General features: G+C 38.4%; 1 protein-coding gene across 5 annotated transcripts in view; it reads left to right on the forward strand.

The window, feature by feature from the left end:
- Positions 1–14,003, forward strand: part of ZFYVE28 (zinc finger FYVE-type containing 28) — a 145,877-nt gene that overhangs the window by 71,722 nt on the left and 60,152 nt on the right. For all 5 annotated transcript variants that reach the window (XM_053941196.1, XM_053941198.1, XM_053941199.1 and 2 more), the window contains exon 3: positions 12,505–12,642. In XM_053941196.1, coding sequence (XP_053797171.1) covers positions 12,505–12,642 — 138 coding nt within the window. The remainder of the gene's footprint in view (positions 1–12,504; positions 12,643–14,003) is intronic.

The following is a 14,003-nucleotide window of genomic DNA, read 5'->3' on the forward strand; positions in this document are numbered from 1 at the left end:
GCTTTGGTGGAGGAGGCAGTCATCCATATAAAACATGAGGTGCTAACAGGAGAGCAAATGAATATTTTATCTATCCTTCAATTAGAACAGTTTCTTCTTTTGGTCACAAGTTTTATTCAAATTTAAAAATACATTGTCTTCTTTGTGAAAGAAAACCCTGTTATAGAAAGCTCTTAATTTGAGGTATTGGAATCTTCTAACAGTCAGCTTCAAAAGATAAAATGATTTTTCATTTCTTAATGTAAGATTATTTGCCCTTGATCATAGTTTTTATATTGCTAACAATTGGCACATTGATACCTTGAATGAGTATTGACAGTGGACCTAAGACACAGTGGTATAATTCCCAGAGCATTTGAAGGCTAAATGAGGACAATGGAGCCAGATCATTTTAAGCCTGACTTTTCTAAGCATTTGTGAAGTAAGATACTATATCAGATCCAGTTCTGTAGGAATTAATGTAAAGTGACATGTCTGACTATCAGGGGCTTTATAGTTCTTCCACACTCTTCAGCAGTGCCATCAGAGGATTGCTGTCAGCTCTGCTATAGTGTGATTGGCCAAATTTTAATTATTTTTTTTTACTGTTGCAAAGAAGGATAGATTCTAGTATCAACCACTGAATTTTTTATGTAGTCTGAATTGTTTGTCTCATGACTTAAATATGCTGCAATTTTCCTTCTTTTCTCCATATGGACATGGTAACCCCACTTTAGCAAGATTAACAATACATGCAAATTACTTATTTTGTGGTGTTTTTGTACTTGGGGATTAAGTCTGTTTTCTTCTGCTAGAAGCCTTTTCACTTAATCATATAGAAGAATCCCTCTCATTTGTTTGTTTTTTCCTTTAATACTGGGGAAGTATGATAAGAAAGACAAGAAGGCAAGTTAGTAATTTTTTCAAGTCAGTTCTTAGCAGTGGAATTTAATTTTCATTGTGATCTTAACATACTTGAAAGTTAAAGCCTGTTTTTTAATAAGAAATATTTCATTTCATAATAATGGATTATTATGAAGAATATTTTGTGGAATATTGTGCAATCTGGTTTTCTCATGTGTCAGGTTGTTATAAGTCAGTTTTCATTAAACAAAATCCTTGAATGGAACATCCTGAGTTGGAAGGGACCCACAAAGCTCATCCAGTCCAACTCCTGGCCCCACACTGCACCATCCATAAGAGTCACACCGCATCCCTGAGAGCATTGTCCAAACTCTCCTTGAACTCCATCAGGCTGGTGCTGTGACCCTGGGGAGCCTGTTCAGTGCCCAGCCACCCTCTGGGGGCAGAACCTTTTTCTAATATCCAGCACAAACCTCCCTTGACACAACTTCAGGCCATTCCTTGGCTCCTGTCACTCACCACAGAGCAGAGATCAGTGCCTGCCACTCTCTTCCCCTCATGAGGAATTTGTAACTGCACTGAGGTCTCCCCTCATTTTCCTCCTCCTGGGACAACATCCCCAATTCATTTGTTTGTCCCTCGGTCCTTAGCCAGAGGTTCTCAGCTGTGCCATTGCCAGCTACAAGCCCTGTGGCATTCCACACAGGGCCAGCCTGCCCCACCTGCCCTGCCCGTGCTCCTGGAGAGCCTGGCACCCTCCAGCAGGGCACTCCAGTCACACAACTCATCCCACCAGGTTGTGCTCATGCCCATGATGCCAAATCTCTGCAACTCGGCCAAGGCTTTGAGCTCCTCCTGCTCGATCCTCATGCTGCATCTTGAGATGAAAGCCTTTAGGTGTTAAATATATATCTATGTATGCTAAATATTGGACACAACAAGGAGTTCTACATATTGGAAAGAGGGATTACAAAAGATTTTGGAGTTCGAGAGAACAGATTAATTTCAGACTGCCCTTTCCTTACTATTACTGTATAATTTAACAATAAACTACTAATTGAATGGCTGGACTTCTAAGGTGATGGGAAGGAAGTCAATTGTTAGCCATCAGGGTGGCTTGTTCAGTCATTGTAACTTTGTAATTAGCAAGACAGAATGAAAAGCTTAAATAGTTCACTCATAACTCCAAGTTCCCTTTGGAGTAAAGATGCACTGATTGTCTTCTGCCTCCAGCTTATGCTTTTGAAAGAATTTGTGTTGACTCATTGCTGCACAGTGTTCTTGGTGAAAAAAATGCAGAGTTTAAGACAATAATTTTAAAAATGATTAATTTTTGAAAGTATTGCATGTATTAGCAAGCTAGTGTTGCTTTGAAAAAGTTTGAAATGATTGCTCTGAAAACAGCTTGTGATAAGGATGAATTTGCTGTTGGAGAGCAGGCTTCAGATAGTAGGCTTTGTTCCTGCATGCTTTTGCACTGCTTGCACTCATAACAATTTCCTGTTTTAAAGGCTCTGGGAAATCTGTACTTGTGTAAAATTAATTATGCAGAAAATGTGCTCTTGGTTAGGGAAGCTTACCTTTTTTGCTTACACCACCTACTCTCTCCTGCTGGATTTCCATTTTTTTAGAGTAGTGCTATTTTTTCAACACTTCTCAAAGTGGTGTTGAGATGAACAGCAGCAGCATTACCCCATGTACAGGGTTCTTCCCACTGTGAAGAGATAAAGCTAGATACTTCTCACCTGTTTATGCTGCTCCTTGCTCCACAGCTCTGAGCAAAGCCCAGAATTTAATTCAGAAAATGTAGTGCTCTTGATACTAACTTATGATGTACACAATATAAAATCTTACGTTTGCCCTGAGAATACATTTTCAGTTCTCTAGAGGTCTCAAGGTTCCTGTGCCTGAAGATTACTTACACACATATACCAAGCAACAGATATTTGTATTCCTTGGTTTCTCACTTGCCCTGCAGTGTCTGTAACTGCTGCTGAAATTGTTGCTATTCCACATACACAGGGCTCATAATCAAACAGTGTAATAGTTCATGTAGAGGTGTTAAAGATGATCCTCTTGAGGCTGCAAAGCTTGTAGAATTGATTTGTGCAACTGAGGCACTGAGCTAAGCTGCCTTTGTGATGTAAGCTCTGGTAATTTTTGCTTTGGAATTGTTCGAATACTGTGAAAAAGTATTTTTTTGGTGTATTTTTTGTTTGCTTTTTTTTGTTTGGGTTTGATGCAGACATAAATAATCAGAGATTAATTCTAGCAGGCTTTCAGAGTCATGTTTACTTTTGACTTACCTGGTAACTGGTATGAAAAATTATTTTTCATTTTCATACAGTTGTACAAACCTCTGGCCTCAGTGCCAGCCTTGTTTATTATTTGTAGAATTGTCCTCCATAGGGATTTTGCAAATTTGACTGTAAAATATTTTAACCCTGTAGCTGGAATGTGATGGGTTTTCTCAGTAGATTTAATTAAAATATTTGTGGTTGTCTGGCTTATTCTGAAATGCAAATATCATAATTTATAATTGAGAAAAGAAAATTATGAGGGGATTCCTCAACCAGGAAAGCAGCATTATCTTGATGTAAATTTTTAGGAGAACTTTAAGTCACTCAAAATACACAGACTGTAGAAATTATTTGAAGCTTGAACACTCTTAGAATGAAAGTCTCTAAAGTTTTGGGCTCCTTGGTTTTCAGCTGAACTGTTGTAGGATATAACTCTGTATTTGTGGTGTAATTTCACATTGGCCTTTCTTTGTCTTTTGTCTACAGCTGCACAATTTCAGCATAACTCAATTAATTCTCCATTCAGTGAAATCAGATTTTTCATTGATTTTTAATGCTAAGTGTGTTCTTTCTTTCCTAGCAGGTAAAGGGTTTTAAATTGACCAGTGCTGTGGGTCACCAGTGAGCTTTATAACTGTATTACTGGAAAGGCATAGAGTGATTTCAGAAGGAAATATTTCTGTAAATTTGAGTGGTTTTGGTCAGAGGTCTGTGATAGCTTTAGCAGCTGTGCATGTTGGCTGCCCAGTCTTTGATTCAAGCAAGCCCTTGGGCACTTGGTAGAAATGTTATAAACATTTTAGTTTCGGTAAATATCTTAACTTTATTGCTTGGCTATGTAGTTGAGCATGAGCAAACAAGAGAAATGAACTTTGATTTTATATAAAAACAACCCTGTTCCAATGTGTATTTCTGTGTTATCACACACAGGTCCTTAGGCATTATTCCATGGTCCATTGGCAACGTCAGTTCAAAAGTTTTCCATTCCAAATTTGCACTATTCTTGTTCCTATTCCCACGCTTAAGCATGGCACCCCTCAAAACACAGCTTTGAAGTTTTAGATCTTATCCAAGGCTAGGTTAAATACGCTGTCGTCAGCTTTACACTTGGAAACACTTGCTCAGCTGTACTGATGCATGTATTTGTAGAGTCTGTCTGTGAACTTGAGCAGTGAAATGACTTGGGTTACTCTGGATCTGTGCACTGAAACCCTTCACAGGTGCCCCCAGTACAAGAGCACTGAGTGCTGGTGACACATGGGGACAGGGACTGCAGGGAAGGTGAGATGGGGAGATAAGGGGCTGGGTTCTCCAGCTGGCCTGGCTGCCAAAGGCTGACACTGCAAAATGGCCTGACGCCAGTCTGAAATGAAAAGTGGCTTTCTGTTTCAGGTGCAAAAAAACCTTATCTGAAGGTCTGCTACCTGATAAGTTTAAGTGGTATGAGAATGAGGAATCTCTAGGGGGGAAGATATATACTCTTTCATTTTATGCTTTATCGGAATTGTGTCCATGCTGAAGAGAAGCAATTTCTGCAAAGGAAGTCAGCATCAATGAGCATCCCTTGATGGGGAAGGTACCTGTGAAGAGCTGTTAAAAAACTCAGAGGACAGTGCTGTAGTGGACTGGCAGTAAATTATCTATGAAATACTAATTGTATCATTAGCATTCTTGACAGGCGCAAACTGGGAGTATGTACCATGATCACTGTGAACAGTGAGACAGTTCAGAGGTTTGATGTTTTCGTGTTTGATTGCATCTGTCCATTGAAGAACATTTTCTTGTAGAATTAGGTAGAAATAGATCTCATTAAAGGAGACAAATTAGCCAAAAGTGAAAGAAACTCCCTGCTGGGTTCTGAAACCTAATGATTGGTTAGAAGTTGGCAAGAATCTATTCCTGATGTTATTTTGTTAATTGATACAGAGGTTAAACAGTGTGGATTGAACCAGGAGTGCTTTTAGCTAAAGTAATGACCAGGTCTTTTTTTGCCTGCTTGATTTGCAACCCTGGAGACATTAGTTATGATAGTAGAGGTCAGTGAAGGACAGCAGGGTAATTACTGAGATCAAGGGAGGAAGTTGACTGAAAGAAACCTTCATGTTCACAAAGTTTAGAAACTGTAGCAGACAAAGATACCTTTTAACAGGCATCTTTGAACAGAGGGAAGAAGTAAGAACCGAAAGCAGGCGCTGTCCAACCCTCTGGGTGTTCCTCATTGATATGTGGTGAGGAAGGAATTGTGGTCATTTTATGAATGGTGTCTGTGTTTGAGGCTTTTTCTGAACTGGAATAGAGCTGGTGGACTCTAGAACAAAGTTGTCATAAGGTTTGTATTTAAGAGACTTGATGCAGTGGTAGAAAAGTCAGAAATTTGTGCCAGGATTAGGCTGTTTGTCATGAGAGTGAGCTAAGACTTATTCAGGGAAAATTATTTTCTTTTATACAATGTCTTCCAATTTAATTTTGGTGGGTACAGTGCCAGTCTAGAAAAAAAACCCTGAGAATAGCCATTTTAAATTGATGATGTTAAGATTTAAGCTTAAATCTGAGACAATGCATATATTTACTTTTTTCCTGTCATAATAGAGCTTGTAAATTTGGGTGGTTTTCCTTTAGAGTTTCATTTCCAGTTCAGTTGTTCTATAACTGGTGGCAACATTTGGCATTTCATTACTTCTAGTAGTGATGACTTGTGTGAGTTGCATTGCTCTAACAGATGTCTTCTCTGTGCTGCCTGACATCTTCAAACAGTTGGTGTCAGGTACCTGCTTGCTATTTGGGTTTGCCATTGAGTGAAAGCTCTTAACTCTTAATTTATTTTGCAAACAGGCACACTTGTCAGCCCTTTCATTTGTTTTCACTGTATTTCACTGCAAATGAACTTGAATATGGTTATTCTAAATATACTAAGGAAATTATAAGTATCAGAAAAGTTGGGGGTTTTTGTCTGTTGGCTTTGGTTCACAGATTTTAAATTTGCCTTTTTCCCCAGTAATGCCAGGTGATCAGTGGAATGTGTAGTTGGGTAAAAAACAAATTTGCAGAGTCAAACATTCATCAAACATTTTTAAGTGTTGGTTTTTAACAGCTTTTCTTAATTTTTGGGAAACTTCTGGTCACTACAGAAAAATTAGCAAATGGCTGTAAAATATAAAATGCTTGACTGTAACTCGGGGCCATCAGTACGACTCCAACTAAAAGGAATTTTGTTTTCTTTCTACATTTCATATTTGATCTAATATATGGAGGGAGTGGTTAATATTTAAATATATTTTTTCTTTAAAAAAAGGATTCTAATAATGTTTAGTACTGTAGTCTTAAATTGTAGTTTCTCATGTTAACAAGTTTTTTTATGTGTTTCCACTTGCTCACATGGATCAGATAGGTCATTGTGAGAAACTCCTGTTATCTAAGACTGTGGACAGAGTGGAATGAAAATGCTGTGCGCTGCAGGTCAGGGAATTAATTTGCAGCAGAGAACCATAGGGAAGAAAGCTGGATCCAGGCCAACTCAGCAATGAATGTGGTGGGGGTGCAGGATGCTTTCACTGCAGCAGGAGAAGGCAAAGTGAAGATGGCAGTAATTCATGATGACATCTCCTTCATTCTGCCCTCTGTGAATGGGGATTCCTCTTTTATTTATTGAGAGTTGTTGTTGCTAGGCTGGGGCAATACAGAATTTAAATTGCTACATATCCAAGTTGCCTTTTCATGGTGAATTTTGGTATTACTCTCCAGTGGGAGGGGTTAAACTAGGAGCTGCTCTCCAAAGTTCATACATAGAAAAATTCTGTTACTTTTAGAAAGTGGAGTCTCATGAGTTGCACCCTCAATTTGTGGATGACACCAAGTTGGGTTGAGTTGGGAAGAGTTGATCTCTTTGACAGCAGGAAGGCTCCACAGAGGGATCTGGACAGGCTGGATCAGTGAGCCCAAGGGTCTGAGGTTCACCAAGGCCAAGTGCCAGGTCCTGCCCCTGGGTCACAATAACCCCTGCAGTGCCACAGGCTGGGGCAGAGTGGCTGGGAAGGGCCCCGTGGAAAAGGACCTGGGGGTGCTGGTTGACAGTGGCTGAACACGAGCCAGGTGTGCCCAGGTGGCCAAGAAGGCCAATGGCACCTGGCCTGGATCAGCAGTGGTGTGGCCAAGCACAAGTTTGAGTGGCTGAGGCAGCTGGAGATGTTTAGCCTGGAGAAAAGGAGGTTCAGGGAAGACCTTAATGTTCTCTACAACTACCTGAGGTTGTAGCCAGGTGGGGTTCAGGCTCCTCTCCCCAATAACAATTGATAAGACAAGAGGAAAAGGCCAAGGGGATGTTTAGATGGGATATTGGGAAAACTTCCTGCATGAAAAGGGTTGTCAAGAATTGGAACAGGCTGCCCAGGGCAGTGGCTGAGTCACCATCACTGGAGGTAATGAAAAGATTTGTGGATGTGGTACTTGGGCACATGGTTTAGCAGTGAACTTGGCAGTGCTGGGTTAGTGGTTGGACTTGAGGATCTGAAAGGTCTTTTCCAACCCAAAAAAATTCCATTGTGCTACATTGCCAGTGGGAAATAATCAGTTAGCTGATGAGGTAAAAAGAGTCTGAAAGCACAGCCTTTGGGATCTGTGCAAGATGGACTGGAGGGAAAACCATAGAGATGCTTTGGATCTGTAATGTGAAATAGCTCTCTGGTTTCTGAAGCCAGGACTTTTGTGTGTACATTGAAAACCTGTTTGTTCCATCACAGAGTACACCACCTTGTTACTGAATTCTTCACTTAAAGTAGCCTGTAAAACCCTAAATACATGCCAGTTGCTTTAATTACAGTAAAATCTTCCTTTCTTTTTGGCTTCTGGTTGCCATAATGCGATGTTGAAGGAGTTCTGGAACTTAACATCAAGCTAGAAAAGCTAACAAAAAATGTCATGGACTTCTTAAACGAAGAGGCTAAAATATCATCTATTAAGCTCACGGTGATATCATCATAGACCATATTGCCTTAGGTAGATTTTGCTGGTAATTCAAAACATGGCTATTAAAGAGGTACTGAACAGCACAGGAATTTACCTTCCTTTGAAGAAGTCTTGCAAAAGACCTCAGAAAGGTCGTATTAAATTCAATGTTGTAGAAGAGCAGTATAAATTTTATCAATGGCATGTACAAAAGGGTAGATAAGTTTGCCTTTTGTTGCTCTAAACATATGTTTCATAGTACAAGGAAGATTAATTTCTTGGCATTTTTTTTGGTACCTATTCTGGAAGTTAATGCAGCAGTTGATGTTAGCTTTATGTTCTAATTATTTAATATATGGCTAATTAATGATGGGCCAAAAATAAACCAACTTTTTGTCCTCTGCTGTGGCTACCTACATACATCGTTTCACTACCACTCATTATCTACCCCATCAAAATGAAATATAAGTGCTGCCTGTTATGTGAAACTCTGAGCTGTGTTTTCCAGGAAATGAGGAATTTGGAGTAAATTCCAAAGCAGAATCTCTGCAGTGTCTGCCTGTGCTGCTGTAAAGCCTCAACAGAGCACCTGAAACATAACTCTGTGCATTCCAGTAACAGATAAACCAAAAGATAACAGATAAAGCCACCAAAAGAGGCATTAAAATCCAGAGGCTTTTATGTAGAAAGATGGATCAAGTGAAAGATTTACTACTTCAATTCCAACTAATTGATTTCTGTTGCTTAAATTAGAGCAAAATTTCAGTGCTACCATGTATCCAAACCCATTCGTTATTAGCTTACAAAGCAGAATGCTGTAATTAAATAAATTGAATGTTTCTTGAAGCTCTTCTAAAGAAAAGGCTAATTTGCTTACAATGCATTGGATAGTCTGTCTAAATTGGCTGGCATCCTTCCAGTTTTAAAGCATCTGAGATCTGAAATTATTATGGGAGCAAATATTCCAGATTTTTTATGTAAGTTACTCTGCTCTGGGTGTCATAAGAAAAATAGAAGGGGGAAGGGAAGTGATGGAGAATTGTTGGTTTGTTTTGGTGGTTTTTTTTTCTTCTGTAGGATGATAAAATAAACCCTGTAGAACAACAAAGAATTTGGGAAATTGCACATCTTGAAACAGCAAAAGAAGTTTACCTTGTAGAAATCTTTTAGTACATTATATATCAAAGTTCCATCAACTGTTCTTTCCTAATCTTCCTGTGTCCCTGCTAGACTAGGCAGGAGAAGATGGCCATATTTTTAATTGGCTTTTTCACTGAGATCTCTGACAGAATAACCAGCTGCCTGTGTGAAGCCAGGTATACAGACAAGTGCTACTGGAGATGGAGCTAGTGTGATTTATCTCCATTGGGATGTGTATGTGAAAATTATAATTACCTGTCGTTTAACTTAGTAGTACTGCACATATTAAAAAAAATACCTGACTCAAAGTTTGGCATACATGGAGATGTGTTGGTAGATCTTGGGTGCTCTGGAGCAGAAGCATCTAGAGATTATAGGAGTTGAAGAAATGAGGAAGAATATTAAGTGTCTTTTAAGTGGGAAACAAATAAATTATCTACTTAAACATTAGTATATTGTAAAAAGTTGAATTATCTTCATTATATCATCGTGCCTTTAGCTGCAATATTTAAGTGCATTAAGGCATAAAATTTCATGATGCTTGTAATAATTATCTCCTGATATTATTTAGATAGAATCTTAGACTTTTTTACAGGTATAATGATTAGAAAAAAACAGAGCAAACCCATGGAACAGTTGCTTGCCAGCTGTGAGTCCTCTCTCTTTATTCTGTTTGTGTAAAATATTCTTTGATACATCAGGAATTTTGAATATGTATACAGGGGATTATGTAAGGGAAATTCAATCTGTCTTGTAGCTGCTGTCAAATAAGATTGCATTTAAAAAATAATCCTTTGAAGTAAAATAAAATTTAGGGAGAAAAGTTTTTTTTAATATTACTTTTCCTCTTATTATGTGTAGCATTTTAGGGAAAAAAAAGTAAGAGAAAAATTGCATTTCCCCATATTAAAGTTGGGTGGCAAGTAAAATAAATTGGAATATCATGTCCTAAAATAAAATGTAATTGGATTATTACTTAGAGTGTGATATAACCAGATCTGAATAGTGTTCTTCTCAGAGTTTTGTGCCTTAATATTTCTCTGCATTTTGTGAAACTTTTGTAAAAATTTAACTGGTAAGATTGCTTTTTACCACTATATCTCTCCAATGCAAAAAGGCCTTTGCAAACTTGGATTAATTCTCTGAAAACAGGAATCTGGCCTTTTCATCCTAATGATAAAGACCAGCTTGTATTGCTCTAGTGATAAAGTGAGAGCTACAGGCAGAGCACCTGGTCTCAAAATAGATCAGTAATAACAGATTTGAAACACTTCATGAGTGACTCAGGCCTTTCTACAGTGTAAATGTTTCCATCCTCAGTTTCAGTCTTGGCTCTGTAACTTTGGGTAGGAGCTGGGTAGTTTAGGAATAGTTTTTCTTACGAGACCTACTTTCAAAATACTTTGGTTCCCAGGTAGATTAAGCTAAATATTGGTGAGAGAAGTATACTCAATGCCATGAATTAAAAAGTGGAAGGAGAATAGGAAACTTGCTATTATTCTGTTTTTTCTGACCCTAAAGTATCATGCCATTTTGGATGTGGTTGCTTGTCTAACTCCTGTCTGGAGAGAGAGGTGGTGAGTGTTCTTCAGCCAGTGGTTCAGGATGGTGCTGCTGCAGCAGGGTCTGGGCGTCTTTGCTCTGCTCATTTCCAGGATTTGAACTTCAGTTCTCCTTGCAATGACCCTAGGGAGTATTTAAGGTTGGTTTTTCCCTCAGTTCCTACAAGGGGCATCTCTGGATTCTAAGGGATCCTAGTGCCCCACTGATCCTGGCAGTACAATAGTCCCAGCAGAGTGAGGGGGAGAGTTCATCTCTCAAATCAGGTGTTTTGTATTGGTGATTTTAATTATCTTTTCTCTTATACCTGCTGGCCATGGTCTGTGTTGTGATGCCCTGGAGGAGCTACAGGGCATTTGATTTTCAGTCTTATATCTAGAGAAGATGGTTGATTGTTACATTTGCTCATGTGTTTTAACTGTGTGAGGTGGGGGTTTTTGTTTGTTTTTAAAAACTTTATTGAAATGAAATGTATTATCTCATGACAGCCTTGCAAAAAATACTTTGTTGTGATAGTGTTTTAATCATTAACACATCAAGTACCTTATACCAGTGTGTAATAAATATTGCTGATTGTTAATTTATTCATTTATTTTGGATGAAGACAACTGTAATTACAGCCTTAATGTTAAGATTATTTTATGGCAACAGCAGGTGCAGCATTCTGTGGAGAAATTGCAGAAAATGTGGAACATTCTTTGTAGCTAAAGTGGGTTTTGTCTTTTTTGATGGGGAACATATTAAAGGGGTAGGTTTCTTCAAAATTCGTGTCTTCTGTTGTTTTTTAAATGCAGGTGAAAATAAAACAAAGTGTAGATTTAAAGGAGTTCTGTCTGTTAACAATTTTGTACAGACAGATTTGGTGGTATTTGTTTGAGAAATACTTTAAATAGAATGTGAATTCTTTAAGTAGTGGAAGCAGCATAAGACAAAACATCTTTATGAAAGCACTCAGCCTTTTTCATGCTCTCAATCTACCTTTATTATGTTAATTAAATTCTGTACAGTTCCCAGCAGGGAATGTGAAAATTACCTTTTCAAATAAATGAATACAGATTATTTACTGCATATCAAGAAACTGCTTGTAGGTCTTTGATCATTGTCCTGGTGCAGAGGTAGATCAGAGCAGTTATTAAAGCTCTAATTTGTGTGGTGTCCCCTTATCCTACTGCTGTCTGGGGAATGAGGTTGTTGGTGAGAATGCCAGCCCTTGCCCACTTGGGATTCAGGTGTGTAAGCTGCTTTAGATTACCAGGATGAGCTTAAATGGTCCCAATATAGCTAAGTTCCTAACAACTGCAAGGTACCCTGTCAGGTGCTCTTGTTGGGAATAAGGGAGTGTGTCTTGTTGGGGCTGGTGAGAGGAAATGGAAGAAGTATAATTAACTTGTGCTTCTAGTTTATTTACTGATAGGTACAGATAGCTGGAGGTAACGAGATCTTTGTCATGCCTCCTCATCAGAAGTCCCATGAAAGTAGTCAAAGTTAAGTGCAAATAATCTGAGAAACAGTTTCTAAGAAAACTACAAAGAGTAAAGTTTGCTGCTCTTGTTTCTGTGCAGTATTCTCCTCTGTTTTCACTGTGTGTATGAAGACCATGAGAGTTAAATACTGCATTTTCTATCTTAATTGGTTGATACCTCACTAATAAAGTCTATTTTAGAAGAAAAACATGTTTTCTGTGCAAATAGTATATATGATATCCTGTGTTTTGCTTCAGGATAATGTTTTGAACATCATAAACCAAATCATGGATGAATGCATTCCACATGAACGGGCCAACCGAGACTTTTGTGTTAAGTTTCCAGAGGAAATACGCCACGACAACCTTGCAGGACAGCTTTGGTTTGGAGCAGAGGTAGGTCTGTCATACTTCTGTTGTTTGGGATTAATAGACACATTTTTTGTTGTATAAAGCCACAGGTACCTTTTCAGGCTTTTCTGAAAGAGGTACAAAAAAGATTACAGAGCAAAGTAAACAAGAGAACTCACTCTGGGTGCTCAGAGAAATGGGGTTCTTTACCTGTGGTTTTGGTTGGGCTAACAGCATACCAGGTTATTTCCATAACTGTGTGGTGTCAGTATTCTATAGCGAAAAACTATTCTTTTGTGGGTTGGCATCTGAGTGATTTTTTTTTTTTTTTCTGATCAACCATCTTGTCTTTTGAAGATCTTAGTAACAAAAGTGTATTAGGGAGTTTATCAGGATAAAAGTTAATCTCTAGCAAATAGAAGTGCATGCTGTCACTTTAATGGCTATTCATGCTATAACTCATCCTAAATATACAACCTCAGGCTGTAATATGTTGCACATAACTTCCTGGTTTCGTGTGTATGCCAAAAATATAATAGTTCCTGTGCAGAACACTGAAGTCCATTTTCTTCTTTTACCTGGTTTCTCTCAAAGACTTGCTTCTAGAGCAACCTGTAGGAACAAGAAATTTTTGTAGTGAATAAGCTTCTGTTATTTTAACCAAAAGAAGCCTGAAGTGTCAGAAAAAAAGGATGTGATATGCAAAATATTATTAGTACTGATGTCTTTGGCTAAAAAAAAATCATTTTTGGTGGCATTTTTCATATTGTGGCATCTTTAGTGATAAACTTCATTTTACTGGCCTGAATGTAACTTAAGGTGGCACCATGAATTCGTTGAGACTTGAGGGGGGATTAGTCCAGACATCCCACCACACAACAGCATGTTGTGGTCTCATTTTCAGTGTTGCCTCTCCTGTATTTGAAGCAATTTTTGGCCTCCTGTTAATATCCATTTTTTTTTTCCTCTACCAGTTTCTCCTTTCTTTTTCAAGTGCACGTTCTCCATGAAGATTTCTCATCTTGTTCAGTCCAATATGCCTCCATGTATTCTGTTTCTGAAACTTGCTTTGACAGTTGTTAATTGTAGGCTCCTCTGAGTCAGAGAAGTCTCAGATAGATAGAATTTACAAAATTAATTTGGTATGTCAATGCTTTGTAATCCTGTCCTAAGTCTTGTTTTATTCACTGCTGTGTTATATAAGCTAAACCTGTTTCCAAATCAAACTTTCACTGTGTAACCCTCAGGCTGGAGAGACCTGTTGGTCTCAGTAACACGTGCAGTGATGATATAATGCCAGCTCCTACTGCTGCAGGCACTGTCCTCCTGTAAATTCATGGAGCAAGAAGGTTGTGTGAGCTTTAGGAGTACACACTTCTGTCCTTGTCAGAGCAATCACTGAGTTA

Source organism: Vidua chalybeata, chromosome 4 (genome assembly GCF_026979565.1).
Source record: "Vidua chalybeata isolate OUT-0048 chromosome 4, bVidCha1 merged haplotype, whole genome shotgun sequence".
In the NCBI taxonomy this organism is placed as follows: Eukaryota; Metazoa; Chordata; class Aves; order Passeriformes; family Viduidae; genus Vidua; species Vidua chalybeata.